This window comes from Anneissia japonica, unplaced genomic scaffold (genome assembly GCF_011630105.1).
Source record: "Anneissia japonica isolate Jap-2015-1 unplaced genomic scaffold, ASM1163010v1 scaffold1946_len758022_cov188, whole genome shotgun sequence".
Taxonomy (NCBI): domain Eukaryota; kingdom Metazoa; phylum Echinodermata; class Crinoidea; order Comatulida; family Comatulidae; genus Anneissia; species Anneissia japonica.
The window spans coordinates 353,859-369,365 of record NW_022694730.1 but is presented as its reverse complement, the minus strand read 5'-3'; the positions used below and the strand labels follow the sequence as shown (position 1 = coordinate 369,365).

At 32.2% G+C, this 15,507-nt stretch overlaps 1 protein-coding gene across 1 annotated transcript in view; it reads left to right on the top strand.

Annotated features, from left to right (window-relative positions):
* The window catches only part of LOC117101224 (unconventional myosin-IXa-like), a 104,879-nt gene that overhangs the window by 18,164 nt on the left and 71,208 nt on the right, over positions 1–15,507 (top strand). Inside the window, exon 3 of the mRNA XM_033241139.1 lies at positions 12,564–12,658. Within this exon, the coding sequence (XP_033097030.1) occupies positions 12,564–12,658 (95 nt within the window). The remainder of the gene's footprint in view (positions 1–12,563; positions 12,659–15,507) is intronic.

Genomic DNA, 15,507 nt, shown 5'->3' with positions numbered 1-15,507 from the left:
CTTTTCAGTCGTCTTATGCCCTTGTTTTTTGACAAACAATGACCTTTCAGAGGTCAAATTGCTGTCAAGAATATGAATTGGCTGCTTCACAGCAATAATAATAATAATAAATAAATAATAATAATAATAATGAGTACTCTCTACATTATTTCAATGATTCTGTCTACTAACAACCATTGTTGTTGACTAACAGTCAAAATTATTTGTGTATTTTCTTTCGGGAATATTTTTTGCCACCCTTTTAACATTTTTCAAAAATATGGTACAGTATGCTAAACAACAGTTTTACAAACCATGTACAGTATTAGGTATACAAGATTTTGATATCACTATATAGTGAGTGAGGAACTATACAATTATCATTTAAAACAGTGTGAAGCGAGCAGAAAAATAATATTGTTCTTGATTGATTGTCACCGTATAAATATTGATGGATTGATTTTTCTAATTGTATTCATATTTATCTTATTCACGTTGATAATTTGTTATAATTTGTTGTCGAGAACCAGTTAACTCTGCTAAAGTAATTAGGTGCAACAGACACATGATCAAATGGAAACAAAACTGACATATATTTATAATATATTAAACCTAAGGTCAGAGAGCAAATAAACAAGAGCCTTATTTTAAATGATGGTGTAAGATCAGAAGGAAGTTTGATTGTCATAAATTGTTTAACATTATTTAATAAAATCAAAACTTGTTTCCATGCTTAACGATCACATGACAAATAAAGCAATCAATAGTTATATGTAATATTTACAAGATACCAATAGTAAATGATAATTCATCATAACTTTGTTGAAGACAGAATTGTTTTATTTTCATTTGATTTTTATAAACAGGCAAATATTTTTATAGAATGTTTTTTTTTTATCTTTACTATACAAACATTATTTGATATAGTAGCATAACACTGAATTGCATCAGATTTACATAATAAATACTTAAAACTGACATAGGTCTACATAAAAAACATACAAATTCATGTCACCGAAAAGGACCAACAATTTGACCTGATTTGTTACTTAGTACTCCTATATGCCCATGATTTTCTGCTAAACATTACATTAGGCTTTATCCTGTTCAGTTAATTTTTAGATTAAAACATTACAATAGGAACATGAAAAGGGTAAAACCCTCCGGGAAAGCTTTATTATCCAAATCTTATCTCTGTTTCCGGATACAACACTAATAAACTGTTGAATCATGAGATATTATCTCTGGGTCTGGATGCAACAATAATAGATTATTTCATTATGAAGAAAAGGACAAATATTCACTCAGTTGTGTGTATATATGCTGTAGTCATAAATTATCTATAAACATCACCAAATCCCATTTTGTAATAATTGTTAAAATTCAGAAATTAAAAAAAGTATTTATATTGTTGAAAATATCTTTTTCATTACCTATTTCAACCCCTTGTAGTCGAGCAATGATTGATGAAAACTTTTAAAAGGAATGATTTATTGTAACATGCTGGTGTGAAGTATTTTAGCAAAATACTGAATCGATAAATTTTGGATGGTGTAGCTTTACAGGCATAGTATTGAATGAGGTATATTCTTCTCCAGGCTGCATACCAGTACTGTATGCTGGTGTGAAGTAAATAGCAAAATACTGTACTTTTTAGCAAAATACTGTACAAATCCATAAATTGTGGATGGTGTAGCTTTACAGGCATAATATTGAATGAGGTATTCTTCTAAAGGCTGCATACCTTCCTTTTGGAGGTAGTTTTATTTTTCGTAGGACTTGATATTTTTAGCACTTTCAGTAACCTTACAGTATGCTGAACTTTAGTTCCTACTGTACATTAGCCTGTTAAAGAGAAAATATCAAGTATTCAAACTTTCAGAACAATTTTTCAGTAGATATTTATATAGAAATTATGTTTTTTGTCAGTCAGTGGGACTGTGTAGGTCAGTCTGAGGTCGTAAGTTGAAGTCTCACCATGCTGTTATTTGTTTTGTGCTGCTCCTATGAGTAACTATATATATTGTGTAACCACAGAACATGCATTCCTCAAGTGATCTTGGGGTCATTCATAAATATATTTTCAGTGGTGCACATCGAATACCAGCAATTTTCCACCATTACTCTCCCTTTAAGCTCAGACTGGTATTACAGTACTTTATCATTTATGGGAAATGAAATTGTTGTCATTTATACTCTGCTCTATCCACTGTTAACTATCAATAAGTGCTTGACATTATTGCCCTGGTTATTAAAAACAACTAACATGTTATGTGCAACTGCCTTCAGACACTGGAGAGTATTCCTCATATGAATTAACATTAACAATTTTATTTATGTTACAGATACCCAATACTTCTAGTAAATATTAAAAACATAAGATACTGTCAATAAAGTGCCATGTCCAACAATGATCCCTACAGAGTGGGTGTTTGCCAAATGCTGGAACGTGGGCAGCGTCGAGTAGCCCGCTTCATTTGTAAAGACTATGAGTCAACTTACTTCTCTCTACTAAACAAACTAAATTGGACCAGTTTGCATGAACGCCGAAAATACCTTCGTTTGAATTTCTGTTTCAAAATGTATAACTTTTCTTTTAATCACAACCAGACTCGATCTAATCACAATCTCAGACTTAAGTTCCAATGCACCACACTGACTCTTACTGTAAATACTCCTTTTCACACAGAACTGTTGTTAACTGGAATGCACTCCCTATGAATGTTATAGATTCTCCTTCTCTTCCTGTTTTTAAAACAAGACTTCTATGCTCTATTTCCCTTCATCATTCCGATTCTTGTCCAATTTTCCTTTAGATAAATATCATTTTAATTAAATAACTATAACTCCTAAATATATTCCATATTTTTTTTATTGTATTTACCTTGATTTTATATAGACTATAATTATTTTCAATTTAATTCATTTATATTCTGTTATATTTTAAAGTTTTTTATTAATCCAACATCTAAGCCTTTAAAGTTTTTTATATAGTTTAATTGTTTCGTGTAGTTTTTACTGCTTATCTTCTATAAATTGTATTAACCTCTATATGGGAGTTATTTATATGGGCTTAAGCCCGCTCAGGTAGCAGCAGTTTGGCGCAGCGGTTTAGGTTCGGACTTTCAATCGTAAGGTCGGGGTCTCGCGTCTCCGCTGTGCAGATTCGCTTGTGTCCTTGGGCAAGGCACTTTAGCTACATTGCTTCAGTCCATCCAGCTGTATCAATTGGGTACGAGCAATCTGCTGGGGACTAACCTGCAACGAACTACTGTCCCGTCCAGGGGGAGTACAACTCTCATCCGCTTCACACTACAGAAACTGGGGATAAGCTCCAGCCCTATGAGCCCCCAGTGGTTCGGAAAGGATTATAGTAAGCCTGCTCAGCAACCCTTGCTTGCTTTCTTTTTTTGTTTGTTCCATTTACTTGATTTGAATTTTGTATGTAATCTATGTTGCAAGGGAAATAAATTTGATTTGATTTGATGTAAGATAATTGGCAAATGCAGGTTTCGGAAGGATCCAAAATCCATTCCCAACAAATGTTAATGCAAATGCAAGGGCCTAGACGTCCAAGCCGTGGATTGTTCCATTGTGAACAAGTAAACACTAGTCTAGAATTATTCCTCAGTAGGCGGAGTGCATTGTGCAAGCAATCTTCAGCCAGAGGTTTCTCTATTTTGTTGCATGACGTATGCCCATATGACCGCTGACCGTTTCTATATAATGGCTACTGAGCATCGTCAAAAGCTATCAGTGTGAGATTTTATTGAAATGAAGCATTACTCACTTCCTTAGTAATTCTCGGTATGACATAGTTTTATTTACATACCTTCATGTACTAAAAGAATAGTACGTTGACTTAGAGCTTGACAATAAAGTACTCACAAAAAACTATTGAAATGTTTCATAATATTTGACCTAGAATTGTGCCTATTCAATTGGTTTGTTGTTCTTTGATTAAAAACTTCCCAGCAATCCTTAATGTACGTGTAGGGTTATAGGTACTGTACCATATTCTGTGTTTTTGCAGTAAAATTTCTACCACTTAAATCATACTTTTGCAACTGTTCATTTTAAATCTTATAGCTAATAATAGAGATTATAACAATAACTATAATTGTAAATGATTTCCTTTGATTAATTTTGAGATTTTGTTGTAGAGTATCTGAGGTCATGTGATCATTACATGAGCCAACCGTAAATCGTAGACGGCTTGCAAAAAAGTCTTCCTTTAAAAATTAACAAAAATTAATTATGTAATCGACCTTTCTGAATTATTAATCAAACTTAACAGCTAACCAATAGGAAAAGGGTCAGGAATATGCACGTCCAACAAACACACGTTTGTTTTTACACCGTCGTTTTTTTGGGACCTTAGCAACAATATCCAATGGGTGGGGTTTAGCGAAAACGTCCATTGAGCTACATGTTGGAAGATCAGACATAATTGATGTGTCAGAATGACATGTTTCATGCACAGTGTAGTATTAGTAAGGATATTACAATATGCAGATGTCGAATAAGTTGACAAAATATAATAACAGTTGATGTTAATACTATTGTAGGCGATTCACACCTGTCACCTTGAAAACCAAAAAATAACTTCCTTCCTATCCTGTTTGTCTTACATCCATATTATCAAGTCATTAGTTACACTTTAATGAGACTTAGCATAGTAATTGTATTCTTACTGCAGGTTAAGTGCACTCTTCTCTTAGGCCATGTGCCTTGTACTATTAAGTACGTTGCTGAGGTCTTCTGTCATAATTTCCAACATCCTTCTTTCTGTGGTTGGTATTATAGACCTACCAAGTGCCCTGCAAAAAATGTTGACTGCGATGGTCACTTTCTCTATCATGCACATTAGTGTTTACTTGCTTTATTAGTTATCGCGTTTTCGCTATGACATCATTCGCTGCAATAATTTTGTTATTTCATCCATGTCCCCCACATCTGTACAGTGTTTGAACATGTATTTACGGCCATATATAATATAGGTGCCATATTCTTAAAATGTTCTGACCTCAGCCACAACCATGGTGAGGCTGAGGCAGTGTGGACATCCCCTATGTATGTCATTTTTTAACCAGAACCTTGACAGGTCTGGTATATTGTGCGATATTTTTTGTCTCATTTCCAACATTTTCTACCCAAAACCAATTAAAAATTAATGCTCATTATTATTATTATTATTATTATTATTATTATTATTATTATTATTATTATGACTGGAAGTTTTGGTAATACAGTGTACCCTCAAATTTTGAGACCACTTTTTCAAAGAACTAAATAACAATCTTTAATCTTCAAACACAAAACTAACCCTCTATTTGGAGATCGAAGCCCCAAATTTCAGGTCCCATAGGTGGTCTCGTATTGGAGGGCGAACTGTATTATTTAACAGATCTTAGTGAAATTCATCAGCTAATCTTGTTTTAGACTATAGAGAGCAGTAGACAGAATTATCTTTTCTATCAGCAAGTTATATTTAGCTGGTAAAACTATATTGATCGATAATAAACCAAGAACAATGAAGTTAGGCCTATATTTAAATGATTGAACTATTTATAGTTTTATTACAGGTATGCAGTTTGCAAAAGAATCTATATTGTTTTTAAAGTTGAACCTTCACTCCCTTTATTATCTAAACTTCATCCTGGATGTTAGGTGATCACTCGCGAAGGTGTTATTGTTTGCAGTCCAGATTTTATCAGGAAAATTGAAAATGAGAAATTTAAGTTTATGAAAGAAAGAAATTGAAATAGATCTAAATAAAGAAAATTGCAAATTATATTGAGTTTTCATGTTACTTTAAGCATGCTAAAATATTATTTTTCAAGAATTTACTGGTACCTTATTTGACTTCTTAAGATAGTATAAAACAAACTCTGAAAAACGTGATACAAGCCTTTGTGATTCAATATTTCAAACTTTATTACAGTAGTTCATCGTCAGAAATGACTTATAATGAATTCACATTTTATATCTTTGAACACAAACTCATCATCATTTGAACTTTAATATAATCTGTCTTCTGATGCTATACAACTCTGTATGACCTCTTCTTCTTATTACATAGTATAGTGTCTTATATGACCTCATCTTCATAGTGGGCTAATTTCTCTGATGTTAAGTACAACCTCATCTTCATGAAGTATAAATGTCTTCTTCATAGTGCATTATTGTCTTCCTAATAAGCAAGTGTCTTTATGTCATTTCTTCATTTGATTAAGTAGTGCATCTTCATAATATGGCATAACCAACAAAACACGAAAATTGAATTTGTATAGCACTAGTGTTCGTAATCATTAATAATTACAGTATAGTGTTTTTATTATCATACATTTCCATTCTGTCTTTGGCAATTACTGTCACTTTCTGTCTTTTGTGTTATGTATGCAAATTCTCTTTTGTATAAGTCCACTGAGGATGTTGTTATTGAATCTGCTGGTTATTTGTTGTCATTGAAATAGAACCACTATTCATTGGAATACATTATAATAATGATGTTAATTTAAGAAGAATCATTTATAGATTAGAAAAACATAGCAAGCAAGTAGTGGGAGTAAGCATAAAGAGATTTTAATGAAAGTTTGGATTAGTATGATAATGAGGATGTTGTTATTGAATATTTAAAGAAAATATGTAACTAATATAATTCAGTAGAATAGTACTTATTAATAATGATGTTGATTTGACAAAGATTATCTATATTAGGAAGCAAAAGTAGTAATATAGTGTCGTTGTTCTTCTTTGTTTATTTCTGAACATTTTCAGGTTGCCACATTTTGGATATTCAGAGTATTGTATGAGTGTATTCACAACAAGATAATCTACCTTCCTTTAACACATTATGATACCAATATAGAATATTTAAATCGTCTATTTGTAAATTTAGTTCTTGTCATAGACCTTGTCTTCCTTAAATCCTTGGTTGTCCAGACTACCTGATTAGGATTAACTAATTATCTAAGTGTCTAATGTTTATGTTTGTATACATCTTCACAATAGGTGTCCTCAGATTATAATGTGAATTAATTAATTAGTTCATGTACGGTACTGTCATACATTACTGACAAGTAAACAGTAAGTTTATTGATCTCTATCATAATAAGCAATTAGAATAGTTGCGTGTCATACACTAGTGGAAATTTATTATACAAAGGTTTGATTAATGCAAAAAAAAATGTTTAAATAAACATAACAATAACATCAATTACAAATATAATACTAATGATGTAAGTGATTTAATAACAACAATAATAATAATAAGGGAAAAAATAGAGGAAAATTGAGGTTACTAGTTACCAATGAAGAGCAGAGACTATTTAAAATTAGTTTTAAAACTAATACTAACATCATATTTACAAGATTATAATATACACCAATTTAGAGTAGAAAGGGGTTAACATTATATAATCTTATATGACAACATTATAAAATGATGATTGAAATAGTACTCTTAGTTTTATTAGTATCTGTAAAAGTTTGTGGGGAAAAATTATTTAGGGCTTTGTCCAGATTTTACCGACCCACTAAACAGCACTCATCTTACATGATGTTTTTGAGTATGTAAACAATGCAAGGCCAATGCATGTATTTTAGTACTTTACGAGGTGTAAAAGACGTGGTTAAGACTTCAGCATTTTAAGATTAATTTTGAAGATTAATTTAAACTCAAATTATTTTTATCTCAAATGCAAGTAAATCTCAAGGATTTGAGCTTCTCTTTAAGGAATTCTATTGCATTGCGATGAGTGTGTTGGACTTGCTGAGTGCCATTCAGCGACGTAATTTAACGAAAGAAGTCTAACAGTGAGGAATTTAACTTGAATTAAGCCGTTGATGGTATGCTGTTTAGCATCATGACCAAGCGAGTTGAGCAACAGGCTTAGCACCGTGAAGTCAACCTTATGAATGACAAGATTTCTGGCAGTAGTCCCAAGTAGTGATGTGATAATCATGTGTTTTTCTGATAGCATATTTTTTTGTAGCATTGAAAAAATCTAATTTGTTTATATCAAAATGATACTAAAAAATTAAATTAGCATTTAGCTTCGAATTAGCTAATTGATAGGACCTTGATTTGTGTTTTTGTAAAAGTTTGTTGCTGTGTTGCTGTTGTCTAAAGTTGGGCAGAACTATCATTTAGCAGTAGGTATTTCCATGGAGGTAAAAAAGAGCTCTTTTTTACTTCCTAACTGGACACTAATTTTGGTCCTGAAGGTGTCTCCTTTTTATATTAATAATGCAGTACAACCCCCTACTTTGGGTCATCCCCTATGAAGGAAATACTCTGCTGCAGAATGGAAAAAAATTATCTTTTAACACTGTGGCCAACCCCAAAAGGGACAACTAACTGGACACTAGTTTTGGTCCTGAAGGTGTCTCCTTAAAATGGACATTATAAAATGATTTTTTATATTTTTTTTATAACATTTTAGACAATGAATAATCTGTAGCAAAACTCTTTGATGTGCTAGTCTCTTTAAGAGGCCTGGTAATGTAGTTGTTATTAAAGTAGTCACTGACATACTCTGTGTCCATGAATTTCCACAGGTTAAGAGATTCACTCATGGCAAATTGGAAAACAGCATGAGTGCTTACAACTTTTGAAATGTTAGAAAATGTTAGGTATGGTGATCAAATCATGATCTATTTATAATGATCATTGTGTTTGCTGGGATTCTTCACTTAACTCGGCATTTATGCTCAGCTGAATCTCTTGCTGTCTTTGTTTAGCAAAGACTGAAAACTGAGTATAAGGAATTGGTAGGTATGTTAGTTGGATATTATTCACCACTCGTTGAACATTGAATCATCTTAAAATTTCAGAGGAATGGAGTGGTGGCGTATTTAGATTTCAAAAACCGTAGTTTATTATTACATTGGGATATCTTCTACTTAGTTAATATTTCATGGCTTAGTTGTTTTTGTTTTTCAAGCTTTTCCTATATCTGGACAAATTACTGTAGAAGTATAAAATGCATATTTTTTGTTAAACTACGTTGGTCATCACACTCCATACATACGCTATTAATATACATGATGTTGGTTTACAGTTTCATACAGTACCAGAATTAAGAACTACTTCGTCATAATGTGGTACTCTAAAGGACGCAAGATTCTTGTTTACATTTTATAGATGTTTTAGATCCAATCTTTAACAATTGGAAAGAGATTGTGCTTCTCTAGACTGTGCATGCGTAGAGCTACTGTACACATATTCTATACTATCTGGGAATGTGCAGCCAAATCATTTTATTAATAGGTGAATGTTTACACATACATTTGATCGAAATAATGATATGATATGATACACTACTTAGTCTTCGTTTGAACAGCTCTACGATATGTCTAAAATGTCATCTAGTTCTGAATTATCGTTTGAAATGTGAATTAGCACACACTTGAAATGTGAATTATCATACACTTGCTTCAACTTAGCAGTTAACCAACGGAAGTTATCCAATAAAGACAGACCTCTACAGTTATTTGCAGCTTTTCCTGTCCAATGTATACTTTCAATTTATTGCACTTGTTGACTTGTGGAAAAATATATCATGACATTTGGATGCTTTATGCTACATTAGGCTCCAAATAGACAAGACACAAAAACCACATTTGACGAAAAACTCTGAAGCGGTTAATGCGATACAGGTTTTTGAATATGTAAAAACTGTGGGAGAAAGATGGAAAAAGGGTGGTTACACCCTTTTCCCCTCCTCCCAGTTTTTAAATATTAAAAAATATGTCTCAGTGGCTTCCGAGTTTTTCATGAAAAATGCATTTTGTTTTCTTTTAAAAATAATCAGTTGTACAACATATCAAAAATTGTTTTCCCTCCGTAGCCTGGCTCTAACTTTCCATGTATTAAGATTTATTATGTTATTCATATTTGGAATGCATTGTAGCCTAAATATGGATCCCGACCCAATTATTGAGAGTAGTTTGGGAGAGAAGTGGTAACATACAGTATTCTAGTGTGTTAGCCTAAAACCACTAGCCAAACTATATATTCATTGATTACATATCTAGATGAAAATTCATACTTAAAATTATTTTGTGTTTTATTGTTTTTTTAATAGTCATTTCTATGTCAGTTGAGATTTGTTGAAAGATATAAAATCTTGAAATGATTATGCATGATGGCATAATATTATTTTAACTTTGAGGAGTAATACTAATTATGAATATGTAGGTCAAGATTTAATGCTGTGATTTGTATCGGTTTTTACTATACTTTAAAGTACTTCAGTATTGTCCATTTGAAAGTTTTATCTTGTCCACTGCTTACTTATGGGTCAATTCCAGAATTTTTATCTACTGGATTTAATATTTCAAATTGTTAAAGCCCCTCCTTGAAATGTTTGTAGGGTGCTATAAAACCACATATTATATATATTTTATTATTGTTAACATAACTTATCAGAATATACAATTTGTGATGACTACATAACTTCTTAGTAGATGTTAGTTTGCATTTGTATGTAATTAACATCTGTACACCTGAAGGTGATTTTAATAGAACATTTATTTGATAAGTTTGTTCTATAGGTCTAAGTACAAGAAGTCTGGAATCTTCCCTACCCTCAATCAGTGGAACAGATTTCTTGACAAACCTGTGGACTATAATAGAAAATTAAATGGAAATGTTGAGTATGTGCTGTAGAGGAGCAATCATTCGGAACAGTATCAGCTCACTATTAGCGTTTATTATTATCATTATAAATGAGGATAAATGATGGATTCTGTTTTATTGTACAGTGTGCCTCTAACCTTGTTCCCACCTCTACCCTCAATTGTACTACTAAGTCAAGTAAAATAATATAAGGTATTTAGTCCATACTGTGGTTTAATAATAATAATAAAACATATCCACAGAAACACTTGTTCACATTTGTATTCGTGACCACAACGACACTAACTCATGATAATAGATTAATAAAATAATGATATTATAATAATATATACATTGTACTTAAGTAATAGTTTGTCCCTGATTCATTCACAAATATAATTCTTCAATGAAATGAATTTGGAGACCATGCTCTTTGATGTTTATGTGTTAATTATGAAAAATGTTAATTTTGTAAAAATTATGCTTCATAAATTTTTAACAAAATAAATGTTTTCACAGTATATTAACAAAAGGTTTTTTCATACTTATCTTGTGTTGTATAGTTTAACCTGCCAGTTGAAACTGAAAATACTATGTATCTTAGTTACAATTATCTTTTATCTTGTTATTAAATTTAAAATGGTTAAACTATAGATTAATCATTAAATTCATAATTTAAAAAAAATTCATAATTCAATTGTATACTACTTTTAATTTTACACAGATCATAACACAAATCACTTAAAATAATACAAAAGAGTAATCTTAACATTTTACATTTTACAGTAATTGAAAGTAAGGTGGTGTCAATACTATAGATACCTCCACCATTGTACAATACTAGATTTCCTAGCTCACCCACATGTTAAACATGTTTGACCACATGGGAAATACATATAGGTTTACCTGGTGGTAGTATATTGATAGATTTACAATTAGGTTCAATGGATTACATTGCTCATTGGATTAAAAGCTTGACTGCTTGCAAAACAAAGTGTGCCTTTTAGTCCAAGGGGGTCATACCTTACCCAGGGGAAGTAAATTTGTACCTTTGTCCAAGGTGGTGATGTATGTATTGTACCCAGGGGAATTAAATGGTACCTTGTAAGATACTTATTGTTGTTTGAATTTGTCATACATCATTATCATTGGATTGATATTTCACATTGCAATTTTTATTTAGCCATGGGTTAAAATACTTCAAGGTAAGCATAGGGTCAACACAATAACTTTTACCAGCTTACCTATAATGGGTTGGGGAGGAGGTTAAACGGTCCTTTCCTAAGTGTCAATCAAACTTAACCAATAAGAAAAGTGCCATGAATACGTGCATGTCCAACAAACATTCATAATAGGGACATTTCGCAACCTTACGAAAACGATAATGAAAACATCATCATTATCGTCATTTTTGCCTAAGATATTCTTTACAATACATACAAGCTGAATACGATCGTTTATTCATGTAAAGGCATAGATGGAGCTACGTTGTCAAAGATGTGCTACTGTAGGGAATGGATTGACTAAACATTCGATGATGTAACCATATTCGTTAACGTTTTCATTAGCTTGTGAAACCTCCGTTTTCTCAAAAACATGTGTTTACGTACATTTTATGCCATTGTTTTTTAGGACCCCAGCAACAATATCCAAGGGGCGGAGTTTAGTGGAAAACCCATTGGAACATGGAAAAATATATTTATTTCTTTTTTATGTAAATGTAACTACCATAGGTGTCGGTGATGAGTGCACAAATATTTTGCGCTAGGGCTTGTATCCGTCACTCATTTGGATGTTTGGTTCCATTGGCCAACTAATTTCAACATTCATTCTCTGCTAAATAGTTTTTGAAATATTATGATGATTACGATACTGTATTTCTTTTCTATGATGGCAATGATTATAGCGGTGACAGTTATATTGTGTGTTTATGATTTAAAACCCTTTTTTGTTTTTGTAGGCCTTTGGAAATGCAAAGACAGTTGTGAATAATAATAGCAGTCGTTTCGGAAAATTCATTCAAGTCAACTACAGACAGAATGGCACAGTACACGGGTAAGATAAAAATAACATGAAATATCAAGCAATTAATTGAGACCTGGAGCTGGGTGCTTAACATACTTGCCATCCAATCCCATGGTCTGTCATGCTCAAATGTTGTGTTCAAATTCAGAGCAGGCAATCCAATTTTAGAAATGGACATTGGAATTAATGATTATTTGCTGTGACATTTTGGTTCTAAAAGATATTAACCAGAAGCGTGTCCAGAGAATAACTTGCAACATATTCTCTACTGGCCTTGTAATCTTGTAGCATTCGTAGCTGACTCTTATACACATCTAGATGTGTATAATATATATATCCATTTTACATCCTTTTTTAAGTGTGGTCAACCTTAGATTTGAGGTTAACCACACTTAAAATCCCTTATATTCTTACTTTATTTATTCAATGTTTGCTAATACCAGCCATGCTGGTTGTTTTTAATTTGCTATTCTCACAATAATGATAAGAATAAATAATAATTTGTTAGTCCTCATTCAAATTGGAAATCAGAAATTTGGGCTGGGCCCATGGGGACCCAACTGAACTACACTATACAACAGACCCAAAGAAATATTGTCTTTAACCTGTCTGACTCTTAATTATGAGGGTTATTTGTGGATCCACGCGATCAGACTCCAATTAAAGCTGACGCTGGCTGGGTTTGAACCGGGGTCTTCAGCACAAGAAGCAGGAACAATACCTGTCAGCCAACCCCTCAGCACCAACCTAACTTGGTTCGTGTTAGGTGCCCACATTCTAATCCTAAGTTCATGATCTTTTTCAGGAGCTTTCTAATCAAAATTAAATTCCTAGCACTATCAGACTGAAGCTAAATTTTGACTCATTTTTTGTTAAACTAACCATGTACTGTACCTCATCAGTTCTATCCAAAAATCTAGCACAAACATTTTTTTTGGTAAAGACCCTAAAGCTACACACAGTGAGGTTAACCAAGCAAATCATGCATTGGGATGTTTTGTTTGGTGTAAAGAAAAAGGAAATATTTATTATCAATTTATCATAGGGAAAAACCATGAAACCATCAATTCCAGATTCATATTCCATTTATTGTTACATTACAAGGCAAGTCATTTTAGATAATTTGAACTGTAAAAGCTGGACGTATATGCAATTGTGGAAGAGTGGCTCAGTGGGAACGGTTTTTATTCAGCTTTATTCACTATGCCCAGGTATGCCAAACAGTGAACTTAATCACTCTACAAAGTGGCAATCCCTTCACAAGTCACAAGACAAACAATTATACACAAGACGCTTCACATAGACCAAGTCCCATTATGGGGCTTAGGGAGTGGGGTTGTTTTGGTTGTGAGAAAAAAATACTGTTACTGTGACAGGAATTGAACCCAGGACCCTGGGATTGGACCAACCAAGCATCTTAACCAACCAAGCTATTCAATCTCTCGCTGTGCATTTCACTTGTGTCATTGAGTATAACTGGGTACCTGGTGGGGTTGCCTGCTACTGCACCAATATGGCAGCAACATTTAAGCATGTGGACCAAATGACCAGGGAAAACAAAGCGCTTCGTAACCTAAAGGAAAGGTGCTTTATCAAATACCAAGTAACAAATAACAAAAAAAAAAAAAATCATAGACAGTTAAATATATAACAAACAGCTGAACTGGAGGAATACTCTGTGATGTTTCTTGAACAATGAAGTTCAATATTTGATATGCTTACTTGGCATAGTAAATTAGCTTCCAATTGAAAATAATTTCATTTTGTCAATTAACACATTTTCTAAAAATCTTTCTCATTGACCCATAACAATCGGATGGCAGACAATTTAAGGAATTAGTAATTAAATATTTGTAAGTCAGCAAAAAATGTGCGGTCTTCATCTTTGAAGTAGATAACTATTGAATTCAATGTTTTTATTAAGTGTTTTGGTTATTTTACCAGATTTTAACATAGTCATCTTTAATATAAATGATGTTAGTAATTAAAAGTTATATATGGTGTGAAGTGTTGCATTTGGTTTTGAATATTTGACCTTCAGGTAACATTTTCAACAGGATGATTGAATTTATAGCATCTGCAGAAATCAAATTCAATTAAGTTTTAACATAAATTGATGTCAATGACAAAGCCACTTTATAAAACAATACACAAAGTACATGTTGTTGAAATTACTCCAAGGTATCCTTTGTCAACTTTTTGTTTATTGGACAGAAGTTGTCAATATATGTAGAAGAGATGAAATACTTATTTGTGTAGTTTCATGTTATTCACAGTTTAAATACGTAAATCCTATACTTGATTCTCAAAATATATTACTTATAGTAATGTCTAATCATTGACATTGTCTGTTTGGATGCATACAAATTAGGGCTTTTTTTGCCTGGTCATGTCTTCATGACTAATTTACTAAAATAGTTTTTGTAACATGATAACTACACATTCTTTTGTCTATTGAGCATGGTACATACTGGGTAGCAGGGATTAATTTTAATTGGCAATAATTTTTATAATTGGGAGGATAGTCTTGGGTTCTGGAAATCATTCTGCCCAAAACAATAGAGTACAAATATAAAAGTCAAAAAATAATACGTATGCCTAAAGGAACTATGCATTTTGGGATAGGGGTGTTACTCCACTAAGGTCCTAGTGACCCGCATACCCCGCCCTAATCAAACTATGCATCATTTGTAAAATATAATATTTCAATGGTATGTGTGTTCATGCATACAAAGTAGGCCTTTACCAGACTATGGGCTTATGTTACATTATGGTTAGTATTTGAATTACTAGTTGATAATATTATATAAAATGTAGATGGTATTATAATTTACAGTTAAAATTGAATAAAGTAATTGTTCTTTTTCCCTTTAAATCTT